General features: G+C 53.4%; 5 protein-coding genes across 5 annotated transcripts; 2 read left to right on the forward strand and 3 right to left on the reverse strand.

Annotated features, from left to right (window-relative positions):
• Positions 1–154: 154 nt before the first annotated feature.
• On the reverse strand, positions 155–604 carry G647_08172 (uncharacterized protein; the record flags this gene model as incomplete). The annotated part of the gene is made up of 3 exons (XM_008732484.1): positions 155–203; positions 260–463; positions 525–604. 3 exons carry the CDS (start codon positions 602–604, stop codon positions 155–157), a joined length of 333 nt encoding a protein of 110 aa, XP_008730706.1.
• Positions 605–944: 340 nt separating this feature from the next.
• G647_08173 (prohibitin-1) lies at positions 945–1,851 on the forward strand (the record flags this gene model as incomplete). Its single annotated transcript, XM_008732485.1, has 2 exons — positions 945–1,271; positions 1,327–1,851. The coding sequence occupies 2 exons, from the start codon at positions 945–947 to the stop codon at positions 1,849–1,851; spliced, it is 852 nt and encodes a 283-aa protein (XP_008730707.1).
• Positions 1,852–3,030: 1,179 nt separating this feature from the next.
• On the reverse strand, positions 3,031–5,437 carry G647_08174 (uncharacterized protein; the record flags this gene model as incomplete). Its single annotated transcript, XM_008732486.1, has 3 exons — positions 3,031–3,416; positions 4,007–4,165; positions 4,213–5,437. 3 exons carry the CDS (start codon positions 5,435–5,437, stop codon positions 3,031–3,033), a joined length of 1,770 nt encoding a protein of 589 aa, XP_008730708.1.
• Positions 5,438–6,798: 1,361 nt separating this feature from the next.
• G647_08175 (uncharacterized protein) lies at positions 6,799–8,748 on the reverse strand (the record flags this gene model as incomplete). Its single annotated transcript, XM_008732487.1, has 2 exons — positions 6,799–8,525; positions 8,583–8,748. 2 exons carry the CDS (start codon positions 8,746–8,748, stop codon positions 6,799–6,801), a joined length of 1,893 nt encoding a protein of 630 aa, XP_008730709.1.
• Positions 8,749–11,688: 2,940 nt separating this feature from the next.
• G647_08176 (uncharacterized protein) lies at positions 11,689–13,019 on the forward strand (the record flags this gene model as incomplete). The annotated part of the gene is made up of 2 exons (XM_008732488.1): positions 11,689–12,517; positions 12,577–13,019. 2 exons carry the CDS (start codon positions 11,689–11,691, stop codon positions 13,017–13,019), a joined length of 1,272 nt encoding a protein of 423 aa, XP_008730710.1.
• Between the last annotated feature and the right edge of the window lie 510 nt (positions 13,020–13,529).

The raw sequence follows: 13,529 nt of genomic DNA on the forward strand, positions 1-13,529 counted from the left end.
TCCATCATCCGCAACATTAGGAGGCGGACTCGAGTCTTCAAAGTGGAACGGCAGAGCTGGATATGTTCCAGAATCAATTGACTCGTCTGCTAAACCGCTGTATCCTCTGCTTATGTACAATGTTTCGCCCACTCCATCATGGCTGTAGGGTGATTTACTCTCCGAACTCTGCTCGGCCTGGTTTCGAGTTGAGGTATTCGTTCCTGTCAAGGCCGGGCCGTCAGCATTCATCGCTCACACTTGCCTCAACTAAACATACCTCTCGATGGCCCAATCCATGGCCAAATAGGCAACCAACAAGGGAGGAACCCAGTAGAGGATCTGGTTGCGAGTGCGGCGGAAGGTATTGAAGACCGCGTCGTAAAGAATATGGTGCGTGGGATTCAGTCGGTTGGCCGACATGGAGTATGTGACGATGTTCTTTTGTGTCGGCGAGCCCAAGCTCCCCCACCAGCCCATGTAGCTATTGCGCAGAATTGTCAGTGAGCTGTCGACGGTTTCGGGATGCGCCGTGGAAGACCTACACTCCGTTCTTCGGATCCGGGCCGTGACCACCACGCAGGATGCGGGTGGCTTGTAGCCGCAAAGCTGGTGTAGGACGCATCTTGTCGAGCTATACCGGTGGTGCTGGCCAAGATCAAACCAAAAGAGGTGGTCGCTGTTGAAGTTCAATCACGTTTGTCGAAAGACGAGAAGCTCCAAATCGCAGGCCGGAGAAAGAGCTTGGCGGATTATGTAATGCAAGCGCCATCGAAACGGAAAGTCGAGGCAAAGCTCCGACTCAGAACTCAGGCTGCGGAGATGTCGACGACATCTATTCCAAAGTCCTGTACAAGCAAAATCGTCGTTCGTCGTTCAGCGTGAAGGGTGGTAAACCCACCTGAATTGTAGTCACCTGCCCTTTCTCCCAATTCGCCGTCGCCGTCGCCGTCGCCGTCGCCATCATGACAGCACCCAACGTTCTCAACGCCATCTCGAGGTGGGCCATTCCCGTCTTCATCGGCGCCTCAATAGCGCAATCCGCCCTGTACGATGTGAAAGGAGGATCAAGAGCAGTCATCTTCGACCGACTTTCCGGGGTCCGAGATACTGTCGTCAACGAGGGCACACATTTCCTTGTTCCTTGGCTCCAGAAGGCGATCATCTACGATGTGCGGACGAAGCCCAGAAACATCAGCACCACCACCGGAAGCAAGGATCTGCAAATGGTTTCTTTGACTCTGAGAGTACTGCACCGTCCAGACGTCCAACAGCTGCCCAAGATCTACCAGGTGAGTTCGCAGATGAGCTTCGCAGCCCTACATGTATGTATTGACACCACGCCAGTCGCTCGGTCAAGATTATGACGAAAGAGTGCTTCCCTCGATCGGCAATGAAGTCCTCAAAGCCATCGTGGCCCAGTTTGACGCCGCCGAGCTCATCACCCAGCGAGAAGCCGTGTCGCAGCGCATCCGGGCCGACCTGACCAAACGAGCACAGGAGTTCAACATTGCCCTTGAAGACGTCTCCATCACGCACATGACTTTTGGCCGCGAATTCACAAGAGCCGTCGAGCAGAAACAGATCGCCCAGCAGGACGCCGAACGAGCAAGATTCATTGTGGAGAAGGCGGAGCAAGAAAGACAGGCGAATGTCATTCGCGCCGAGGGTGAAGCTGAATCCGCAGACATTATCAGCAAGGCCGTTGCAAGGGCAGGAGATGGCCTGATTCAGATCAGAAGGATCGAAGCAAGTAAAGATATTGCTCAGACGCTGGCGACCAACCCCAACGTCACCTACCTGCCAGGTGGTGGTGACGGGGAGGGTGGCAAAGGGAAGAGTACAAGCTTGTTACTCGGATTGAGAGCATGATGGAGAGCTGTGAGTCTTTCAAAAAGGGACCCGTGTATTCATATGATTCACCCGCCACTACCTACTACTTGAAGCTGTATTATGCAGTATGTGGCATCTACATAGCGACTGGCCGAATCCCACGTCAATTCTCAACTTATCTCAGTCATCCAATATTGTCATGTGTCCACTTATGCATCAATTCATGCTGAGATGGGCTGACACATTCGTGGTTGGCCATTTCTCGACTTGACTTTGTAGCATGCAGCCTACGACGGGGCCCATGCCGACGCACCCTCCTTGACCTCTTGAAGCTTGCAACCATTTGCGGTCATGAAGCTTGCAACTGTTTGCGGTTGTGTTTCTCTGCGACCATTCAAGCTGGGAAGGTGGCCGCATCTACCACGAACTACCTACCGTACGGCAAGTCAAATATGCATGGCTCACATCGATCCTGCGAGGAGAGTACAATGTGCATATCTCTACCTGGATACAGTATATACCTCGAGGCCGACGAAATCTACGCCAGGAACCCAATCTCATTGTCATTTATACGCTCGGACTGGAGCTGGCTTTGTCCACTATTGTCGTAATTAGAGAATATAGGCATGCACCGTACGGAGTACAGACCACGAATCCACCCTGTGCTTTGCGTCCTCTCTCTTCCATCAATCGTCGCGAGCTTGCTCCCCTTCAAGCCACGGTCCGCTAATAAAGTAAGAGCGCGTTGCGGACTTGGCGACGAGTGCTCGAAATGGACGGTACTTCATGCTGGCCCTTCGAACTGTTAGATCCATTTTGGCGCCGCCGCCTCTCTGGTGACCTTGCGATGCCCGGTGAAAGTTTAGTTGTATGGACAAGGGACTCACTTCTCAGCAGGGGACACGGCGAAGGCGACTGCTCCAGCCCACGGCAGACATGAGGGTATATTTGATGCTTGAGATTTCCCCGAGCGCCGTCGTGTGCGCAGGCCAGCGAGCGTGCAACAGGGATATTGCCAAAGAAGAAAAGCAAGCCACGCCACTTTTGCGTATTGTGCGCTTGCCTCAGGTTGAAGGAATCGATATACATATAATATAATAGACAGTATCAGAATCCAAAAGTATGGGGTAATTAACCAAGATGAAGAAAATAAAAAGGGGGACGCGTTCCACCGGCCCCCGGGCACAAAGACTACCAGTCTACCCGCTCTTCAGGCCCTTACACCTGTGAGAACCTCCGCCCATGCCTGGCCATACCATGCAGATGCCTCTTGGCCTTCTTGCTCTCACCACTCTTCGTCCAGACTGACAAGGCGCCTGGACCGCCGCACATCTGGCCGGCATCCCCGGTACAGGCCATGTTGCATTTGTCTTCGCCGAGCTGTGGCGAAGTGATCTCGGCACCGCAGAAGCATTGTCCCGCGTACTCGGTACCGGCAACGGGGTAGCCCTTGCTGTCGCAGAAGGCGATACAAGCCTCGTTGGTGACATCGGGGCCGTTAAAGGTCGACCATTTAGGCAAGGTGCGGGGCGAGACCGTGTCAGTGAAGCAGCCAGAGTAGGACCAAGAGGGGTTGGACGTCGAGGGCGCCGATGGGGAGTCGACTGGCTGATCGGGCTAAATGAGCAATGTTAGAAGACGTGGTAGACGTTTACCTCCAAGTGCGAATCGGGTTATGGGAAATGCGGGAGACTGATATGAAACATATGGTGATGTGGTAGGGTCACTTCGAGGAAGATGGGCCGGCTTCCTCGGAGGCAGTGGCTCGGAAAAGGTAGAAGACGACACAAGCTATGTAAGGATAGCGGGTGGTGATGGATGAGAAAGTGTCATCTGAGCGTGCGCTGAAATAGGGGAGTGGGGGGAAGGGATCATTGGATGCAACATCCGGCATCTGCATCTCCCGCGGACGGAGCCGCCGAGGGATGAGAGCCGGGATTGGGTTGGGACGAGTCATCATTGCCGCCGTCGTCGGATGATGAAGGAGTTGAGGGAAAATCAGAATTCGTATTTACCGAAACCAGGGGAGGTATCGTAGAAGCAGGCGTGGCCGCAGCTTTGGATGTCACAGTGGCGAGCGTCGTTGCAGACGTAGGTGGCGTGTACGCGGCGCTTGATGGGGCGGGGGATGAAGCAGGCGCGGAGGCAGCCGGGGGAGGGTTGGCGACCTGGACAGGAGCAGAAGACCCTGGACCAAGTTGAGCGTTGGTGCAAGAGTCGCCGGAGCACTTCTGGTATAGAGAAATGGTACCGGCACCACCGCAAAAGCCAGAGTCGTCTCCGGAACATTTCATCGTGCAATCCCCAATAACGCCAGGAATAGGCTTGCCGCTATCAGGAATGGAATTTCCGCCTGTGAAGCTGTTAGCGTTGGCAACTCTTTCAAAAATAAGTACTTACAATAGCACTCCCTAGAATACTCAGTCCCAGCAATGGAGAAGCCCTTGCTTTCACAGAAAGCAGCACAGGCTTCGTTAGTCATCTGATCGTTTGATTGGCTTGCACCCGTGAGGATTCGGTTGTAATAGTTGTCGGTGCCGCAGCCCACGTACGACCATCCTTGGCTAGTGATATCATCAAAGAATGTCGCGGTGGACGGTGCGAAGGTAGTAGGTGCGTCACAGCCAGACTGAGGAGTCGCGACAGGGCCGGGTTGCACCGGGTTGCAGCCAGGCAAGGCGGTGAGGATACCACTGACAGGCTCATCAATTTGAGACTGAATGCGACAGCCTGTAGCTTGAGAATCAGGGATCAGGTCGAAGACAGGACAATCCTCAACACGGCCACTGTCATTCGTGCACTGATCGACGGCGGATTGGAGCAGATCCTCGTCCCAACCCATCACGAAATCGCCATGACCACCATAACCAGTCGGATCACCCATGGACCAGACGAAAGGCTGGGAATCACCGTACCACTGGTCGGCGAACTTGCCAGTGTCCCAGATGACCTCGAAGAAAAGGGAGATAAGATGGACAGGAAACTCGGGCGGGCATTTTCCAGAGTTGTATGAGTTGGCAGGGTAAGAAACGTGCGACATGTGATCGGGCGAGTCGAGGTCTTTTCCATTCCAGCAAGATGGGAAGAAGACCTGGGCTCGAAGGCCGTTGGGGCAGTTGTAGTTCGGGAAGTTCGGGGTCTCTGGCTTCGCTGGACCGTTATAGTCGAGGCAGTTGTAGCTAATACCTTGAGAGGCAAAGTCATTTCCAGCGGTACGCTTGAATGGGTTTCCGGCGACCATGCGGAACCCTGGCGGGAATGCCTTTAATTTCTCCCCGTCGCCGCCACGCTGCAGGTAGTAGACAGTCATACCGCCAACTTGGTCGACGCTTTCAAACGTTCCGTCCTGGTGCTGGTAAAACAGGGTGGGAGTCCAGTAATTGCTGTTGTCTCCTACAACGGTGCAGGAAGAGCAGGTAGATGCCTGGGTAGAGTTATAGTCCATGGTGAAATCGAATCCATTTCCTCCCATAATGGTGTGCAAGTGACCAGAGACGGCACCAGGATTGATGATTGGATCGGCACGCTCAACGACAATCGGGGACTTGCACGGCAATCGCCAGAAGGCGGCCACCGGCGAGGCAGCGAGGGCGGCCACAAGGCCGGCCGTGAGGAGGGCAGACATATTGCGGTTTGTGCTGGAATGAGACCAACTGGGAAATAGTCGAGATTTCCGGGAACGAACGACGGCTCGCAAGTATAAAAGAATGGCTCTGACAAAGGACTGGATGTACGATGATTCGCACTGCGAATAAAGAACGAACGGCGAGAGTCAACTCTCGAGCCAAAAATGAAGGTGAGTTGGGAACAAAAAGAATGGTGTCGACAAACAATGAAAGGCATCCAGAATAGTACCTGGCGGATGAGGGCATGATATACAGACCCAGAGACGTCTCCGCATCCAGAGCCACCTCCACCATCACATAACGATAAAATTGCAGGGTAGGCTTGCCCAGTCTCATTTGGGTAGACAAGCTAGATCCCGGTACGGATCCGCGAAGGATTGCGTGACGGTGACCTCGAAGATATGTGGCTCTAGACGCAGTGGCGGCAGCTGTTCCACCTGGATTCCGATGGCTGCTGAGTGCCTGACTGGGAACCAGGCCCGAAGTTGTATAACAGGGACGTTCTAGCAGTCGACTATCGTGTATGAGCGCTTGACCGAGGAGCGAAGGAGCCATGTCCCGGCTTTCGAGAGAAGACCCATGGCGCCAGGACCGCGAGATCGGTGCTTGGTGCCAGGAGGACTAGGCGAAAAGAAGCGAAAGATCTCGCGGCCTAAACCGAATGTGAGAGATTCCGAGATGCGAGGAGGTTGAGAGATGATGCCTGCCAGATTACCGCCTGTTTCAGAAGGGCGTCGAGGCCGAAATATTGACGTCGAGGCCAGTCGGCGACTGATCTTGAACAGGGATAAATGGTGTTTCATGTTGAGCCACTGCAAAGCCCAGAGATATCGGCCACCCACGTGTCACGCTACTTTCGGCGATGACAGGAAAGCTCGAGTGGTTCTGCTGAGCGGTCCCTGAGGCCAAAGCATGCCTTTTGCTGCGTCCAGACGCTGTCTGTAGACGTGTACGGAGTACTGCAACGGGCACTGTGTACGAGTAGATGTGCCCTGCCCCTTACTGCGGACATTCCAATCTGATAAATTATTGAGGCCGGCTCAAAAAAAGAGCGGCATGCGGATTCGCGGAAATGAACAGCCAGCTCCACTCTCATTTGCGGGCGAGAGGGGCCGCCGTTTCTTGGCGTTTGGCTGACGAAATCCGATGAAAAGTGGCCGACTTCACCGAAAGGGGGACAAGGGGAGTGAAGGGGCTCGGCATAATTCACCACATGTGGTCCACTTACAGTACTATCAGCATCGACAACGATAAATCTATCAAATACCGTTACACCCGACACTAGGAAGTATCTAACACATTCATCACACAGGACGGCAGCGGATCGTCGTCAATGGTGGACACTGCGCAGACAACAGTTTCATAGCTCCTCCTCATCCTTGATGGGCATCTCGATCACAAACTCCTCACTGTTCCTCTCAAGACGACCTCTCAGGGCAGCCATCGTTAGGATGTCCTTGTTGAACAGAACCTGCCCGAGTCGCCCAACATGAGCTCCCTGAGGGTCATCCCGCACGCCAATGACCAGGACGCTTGTCTGGCTAAGTGTGTCCTTGTCCTTGAGGGCTGGTAACCGTCGCTTGACAGCTTCTGCACCCAGGATCCAGGCAATTTGCGATGTTTCTCGCTCCAAGTTTCCCAGACTGTGCCTCAGTTCTTTTGTCAGATAGACAGTGGTGCCGGAAAGCAGATGGGTTAAGCCTTCCTTGCCCCCCTGAATTGCTGCTCTCAAGTTGCAGCCCCAAGCTCGCTCCTGAGTCTCGTCGCGCGGCAGATAGTGAGCAACGCCCGGGAACCGGCCAAGGCGTTGCGAGTACGTTATCCATTTCTCCGTCACAATGTCGATACCCTTGGCTACTGCCATGATGAGCTTGCCTGTCTTCTTCACATGACCTTCTGGGATACACAGGACGGTGGCGTTGTTGATGGTCATACCGACCTTGCCCCCAAGCCGCCCGAATGCAGACATTACTGCTCTATCATCCTGTATAGTGGTGCTACCGCTGAAAAGAACCACTGGAGCAGGCCCAGCATACCATGCACGTGATGATCTCCCCCGTCGCATGCCGGGACGTCCGCTGGACTTTTGCGATATATTGCTGTCAGGTCTTTCATCAGGAAGTATCGGCGACCTTCGACTCCTTGTCTGCTTTGCTGGTGTCTTGATTGCTTTCGTTTTGTCTTTTGTTGCATTTGATCTGTTTGACTTCCGGCTGACGATAATAGTGTCAGCTACCTCAACCCCTTTCGAAGCGTCGGTTTCAGTGTCAGAGGAGTGAAGACCGGTGTCAGTGACTTCCATATACTTCAGCTTCCGCTTTCTTCCTCTTGTTTCACCTGATGCCAATATACCGTTGGCATCACTCTCGGTGCGAGGCTCGTCGGCTGAATCTTGTGAATTACTTGGAGTCTGTATGGCGTCGACTGCAGATGACGAGTCTGCCCTATACACAGAGTCCGTTGCAGTACCGTCAGTGGTAAGAGCAATTGCCATGTCTTTGGACCCGGGAATTGATCGTGGGCTCACGGGATGGGCGGAGTCTGATGTGGAAGCCGGCTCACTAGAGAACTTGGGCTTCCCTTCAGGTTTGGGGTTGCCCGGGTGTTTGTCCTCGAGACGTCCCAGGGTACCGGTGTTGTCCAGTGGGGTTTCCGAGACAGCAGGCTCTTTGGCATATTCCTTGTGGTCCTCTCTACTTTCGATGGGTGATCCTTCATCTTCCTCTTCACCAGCGGCGGACGGGGTCGGGGAGCAGGTGACTCCACTGGATTTGCTCGGACTGCCCTTACCCACGTCCAAGAATCCTTCCAACACTCCTGTATTTGCCTCTTCAGCCTCAGAGGTATCACTCACTATTGGCAGACAGGGTGGCTTCATAGACTCTGAAATCTTCCCGTCCTCATCCCAATGCACGGCCCATCGACCGGATGGTGCTAAGAAGTGATCGGTAGGGCGTAAAATGATGGATTTATGGTGAGTGACAGTTGACTCTGGAAGCTGGACATCTCTATGGTCGTCTCCAAGGATTGAACAAGGGCCACAGCTCACATTGAAAGTGCGCAGGAGTGCGAATTTATGATGAACCTCTGGGACTCTTGTCAGAACTACTCAAAAGAGACAAAAAAACCGGAGTCAATTCATACCGAGGCAGAGGTAGGTATGTCCATCGTCTGCATGGGAGCTCAGGGTGATCTTTTCCTGTGATGGGTCATCTGGCAGAAAGAACGTTGAGCAATCGCCTTGGATTGCGATCTCGATAAAAGCCTGGGAACCGGCCGCATTAGAGTGCTCCAGGAAGATAGCAACCATGGTTGTGCTGTGGTAGAATCTACTCCTGGCGAATATGCTTCTGGAGACTGAGAACAGCCTAGATCCCAGAGCAGCGTCGAACAGGAGCAGGCAAGGCGCTGGAGGAAGGTAAAGGTGATAGTGAAGTTGAGGTGAGTGACCTTCCATGGTCTTGGTGGGGAATTCGCGATTTCCTGGCTTTCACGCATGTGTTGCATTCCTACTCCTACATAACGAATGTCTATCTACACAAACTCAAACTGATGACGAGGAACGATTTCGATCACAAACCAGTGGTAGCGGTACACGTTCAAACACAATCGCAACTCATTATTCTGTTAGAACTTGTTTGCACCCGGAGAACCCAACGGTCAGAGCGTGTTCTTTCCGCACATGGTGGCTAGAATATAGCTTTCCAGGATGATCCAAGCGGAATCTTCCACCTTGCTGAGCACTTCCAGCGAAAGCCTCTGCCATCTTGAGACGTCGACGGCCTCGGAAGTTCATTCGGTTGTGAAACTTCGTCCGAGAGACCGAACGACATCACCACTGCTACCTTGGTGCTACACATTTGAGAGGAGCGAACCAGCATAAGACACACCACCAACAGAAGCCCTCTCCAACACCCGAGCTGTCACGTTGGCCTCGGCGCTACAATCCTCTCAGCACTCAACGCGTCCTGTTGATACTTCTAGACCCTCTGTCAAGTTCCGATCCTCTGCGCCTGTCAACGCCTCACAAGGCAGCCGGATCTCTTCGCCTTCACCACGAAAGTCGTTACCACCGGAATCAGAAGTCCAGGATCGGCTTGCTCACGACATCAACTCTCCCACCTGGTACCGTCACCTCGACCGTTGCCAACATGGTTGTTGGCGGGTCTCCCGAGCGGGCATGGGCACAACATCCCACAGCTCAGCCTGGCGAAAGCTTCACCCATGAACAATTGGCGTTGTTGCGAACACAGATCTTCGCGTTCAAGACTTTATGCAAAAATCAACCATTACATCCTAAGATACAAGCCTACCACTTTTCTTTGGCGAAGTAGCAGCCAGTCGAATCAACCGAGGAGGACGACAGTCCAAGAAATGAGGCCGAAAACGAAGTCAGAGCACAGGAAAGGGCTAACCTGAGCTGGCAGACAGACCTCCCCGTAAGTTTCATGTACTCGTACACTTCTTCCCCAGACATCAAACGAAAGACTTACAAACACTCAAGGTGACCATTTGCGTCCCAGAATTGTAGGTGTTAGGCTTAAATGCTGGAGAATACTGAGCTAATCGCCGCCGATGACGATGACAATGGCGAGGGCAGTACTGTGCCATGACTAACGTCTACAGAGTGATGGTGTAGTGCATTCGCCAAAAAGTCAGCAAGACCATATAGTTCTCCCCTTCTGCCATCTGTGTCACCCGCATGCGTGACCTATTCCCTAAGTTCTGGGATATCATTCCGATTTAGCAGCGGCCCATTGTAAAGGGAATAGACAGTACTTTCGAGATTCTTCACTTTCGTTAGGGTACTTGTCACCTAATAGAGCGAATAGGCCCCGGACGTAAGAAAGAGAACGAAGTTCCTCCAGAATTTTCCATTCGAACCAAGGAGGATACCCACCCGCATGCAAGTGGGTCTTCCATAGGCGGATGAACAACAAAGAATAAACGCAGTGGACTCAGGATGCTACCCAACATCAAGAGCTGATGTGAAGACAAGAGCTGATGTGAAGACAAGAGCTGATGTGAAGACAAGAGCTGATATGAAGACAAGAGCTGATATGAAGACATCTTGGCCACGGTGTCGAGTATCGCTGGCCAACAAGCGCAGCCGGTGACCAATGGTCTCCAAGGTATTTCAGTCTGAAGTTCAAGCGGGCAAGCATTGGACAAGTGGTTGTTCCCGTGTTGATGGACCCCAGGACTAGGTTGGAGTTGGACTTTTAAAAAGACAGAGTACAGGCCGAGCAAGTCCCCAGCAACATATACAGCCAGACAAACGCTGTCATCATAGGACGCCAGGAGCTTTTATCAAGGTCCAAACACTCCTTTATGGTATTGGAGTGAGCGCGGCATTTGTTGAGCCGTTGTTGGCGGTGTCATGGATGAGAAAGTGACAAAGGAGGAAATGCTACGAGGACTGCACCAGATGTGGAGGAAATTGAATCATCAGCTACGGCGGCGCAGAGAACAACTGACAGCTAACTTGTTGACTGTGTTGACAACCGCTCTTCACCTCCTGGGCTACCTTCAGAGACCACCGTGAGTACGACTTGGAACCCTCTCACAGTTCGCTCCTATGAGCCGCAAGCCCCCATGGACTCGTCGAGCTATTGTCCAGTCCGGCCAACTGATGCCCTTCTGCGCTTGCTTGGGAAACAAACAATATCAACGGCTTCGTATTGTTCTTGTTGTCTCAGCTCCGTCTCCAGCCGATCAGCTTGCCCCAGGGGGGTTCAGAATCGAGAAGCATGTAAATGAGATACGGGAGGCAATACAGCTTGAAGCTGAGACTGATTATGCGGACAAGAATTGGTTGGGTAGAGTTGATTCTTGTGGTTTCTTGAGGTCGCATCAATCTGCCCAACTGAGGTGCGTATACAAGGTGAAAGAGGACTAAATGAAGGAAGATGTATCTCAAACTTCATCCTTCATCCGTCGCTTTCCTCTGCGTTGCCTTTCTTGGGTAGCGTCCAAACCTGTGAAGCCTGCCTTCAACCACATCTCGAATTTTTTGGCCGCACAAATCTTCCTCTTCTACCCGTTTCAACACCTCGACACCTCTTTATCTTCCTCACCCGAACCAATCTCGCAACCGTCTACATCTCTCCCTCATCTCCCTCCATTGACTCCTCCTTAGCTTTCCTGCAAACCTATCACTCTTGTAGCCATAGTGGCATCTCGTTTCCGCCCCTTCCCCTCGTGCTCGTCCTCCACCTCCTCACTGTGAGCATCAGTTTCCGCAGCCACAATGACCACCTCCTCCCCTCTCACTCTCCCAACCGCTGGGGTTGGTGGCGCGTACTACGACAAGGTCTTTCAGGTTCCGGTTTACCCAAACTCCCCCAGCGACCTGGCGACCTGGCGTGTGATTGACACCTGGAACAACATCAGCGTCAGCTATGCCACGACTCAAGGAATCGCCACTGGTCTTGTCTGGGCCACGCTGACCTACCTGCTCGCCCTGACTCCGGACAGCAAGAGAACCACTCCATTTCACAGCTTCATGCTCGTGGGCCTGGTCTTCCTGCTCATCCACATGATGATTGACGTTGTGTCGAACCTTACCCCAGGCCTTCAAACCGTCTCGGCTTACACTGCCGTCACATTCGACCTCGCCAATAGCATCTGGACCACAAAGTTCGTCGCCACTTTTGCCGCCAGTCAAGTCACAGCATGGTTCGCTTTTGCCTTCGCCGTCATCTGCCTCTGGGTCCAAGCCAAGGGGCTGATGACCGGGCTCAGAGTTCGCCGCCCTGGTGTCTACAAGATCGTCATGACTTACCTTGTCCTCACCTCCATAGCTGGGCTGGCCGCCGCAATGGCATTCAGCATCCACCAAATCACGGTTCTCGGCCAGCCAGCAACCGACGATGAACACTCCATCGACGTAGCATACACCGCTCGAGTGGCGTACCTGTCCTCCGTTGCCATCTGCATCGGAAGTTACAGCTTCGTCTCAATGCTCGCTGTGGTGGACATCGTGTGGAAGCGTCGCACGGCCATATCGGGAGGCGGTCCATACGCGTCGGCGTTGAACCTCGTCGCCCTGCTCTGCGCTCAGTCCTTCGTCATCCCATGTAAGTCGTTCTTTGGACAGAAGCTCGGTCCAAGATTTGCTGACGTAGCATCGATCCAGTCATCTTCTGCGTCCTGCAGTTGCTACCTCTCCAGAGCGGGATGATGCATCCTGAGATCATGCTGCTGCCCGCGGTCTACCTGATCCTACCTCTCGGCTCGCTCTTCATGACGGTTAATTCGAACTCCAACCCCCACGCGGGTGATGCCCAGTCTCCCTGGACGCCGGCTTTTCCACCCAGCAACTGCAGAGCGTCGGCCCAAGATGCCTACGCTGACAGCGACATGACCCTGACCCACCTGACTGCGCATCCAGGCCCTCGCCCTACCTCGCAGGTGCATGGCGGTGCTCATATCGATCGTGAGCTCAGCACCATCGACGCCATGGAATGTGGTGTGGGTGCGCGAGGCCGACGAAAGACCGACGCTGAGGCCGAGACAATGTTGCTGAACAAGGATAGTCAAGAGAAGGAGGTTGTGGTTCGTCCGAGAGTGGCGACCTAAACAAAGACCCCTGTGTTGTCACCAGGACGATAGCCCCGCCGGGGCGCCATCGTCGCAGCGACAGCCTGACAGACCAAGGCGGAGCTGGGAGTCGCGATGTGGGCTGACACGCGGTGTCGGTGTCGGTGTCTGTGGGTCAACGAAGAAAATTCCACGTTCAACGATTCCTTTGTTTTGTACAAGTGCACCATCTACGGATGGCCTTTTCGTTTTTGTTGCTGATCCGGCAATGTCTCTTGTCAAGTGGTCCAAGGTGACGGGTATTTACGTGTTGGACAGCATCACGGATTCGAAGCATGGATCTTTCGCAACACCATCGACGCCAGGTTGATCACAACTCAGCCGTCTCCTGATGCGAGCTTGACTGAACACAAAGGCAGCGAGGAACGCTTCATAATGATTGCTCACTGGTAGTCTAGTCGCTGCACAGACTGCGCCGTGAGCTTCATATTGGGAATGAGAAAACAGTGAGAGCTGTGCTTCTTTTGGCAATGATCCTCTCTGATGCAA

Source organism: Cladophialophora carrionii, assembly GCF_000365165.1.
Source record: "Cladophialophora carrionii CBS 160.54 unplaced genomic scaffold supercont1.7, whole genome shotgun sequence".
Taxonomy (NCBI): domain Eukaryota; kingdom Fungi; phylum Ascomycota; class Eurotiomycetes; order Chaetothyriales; family Herpotrichiellaceae; genus Cladophialophora; species Cladophialophora carrionii.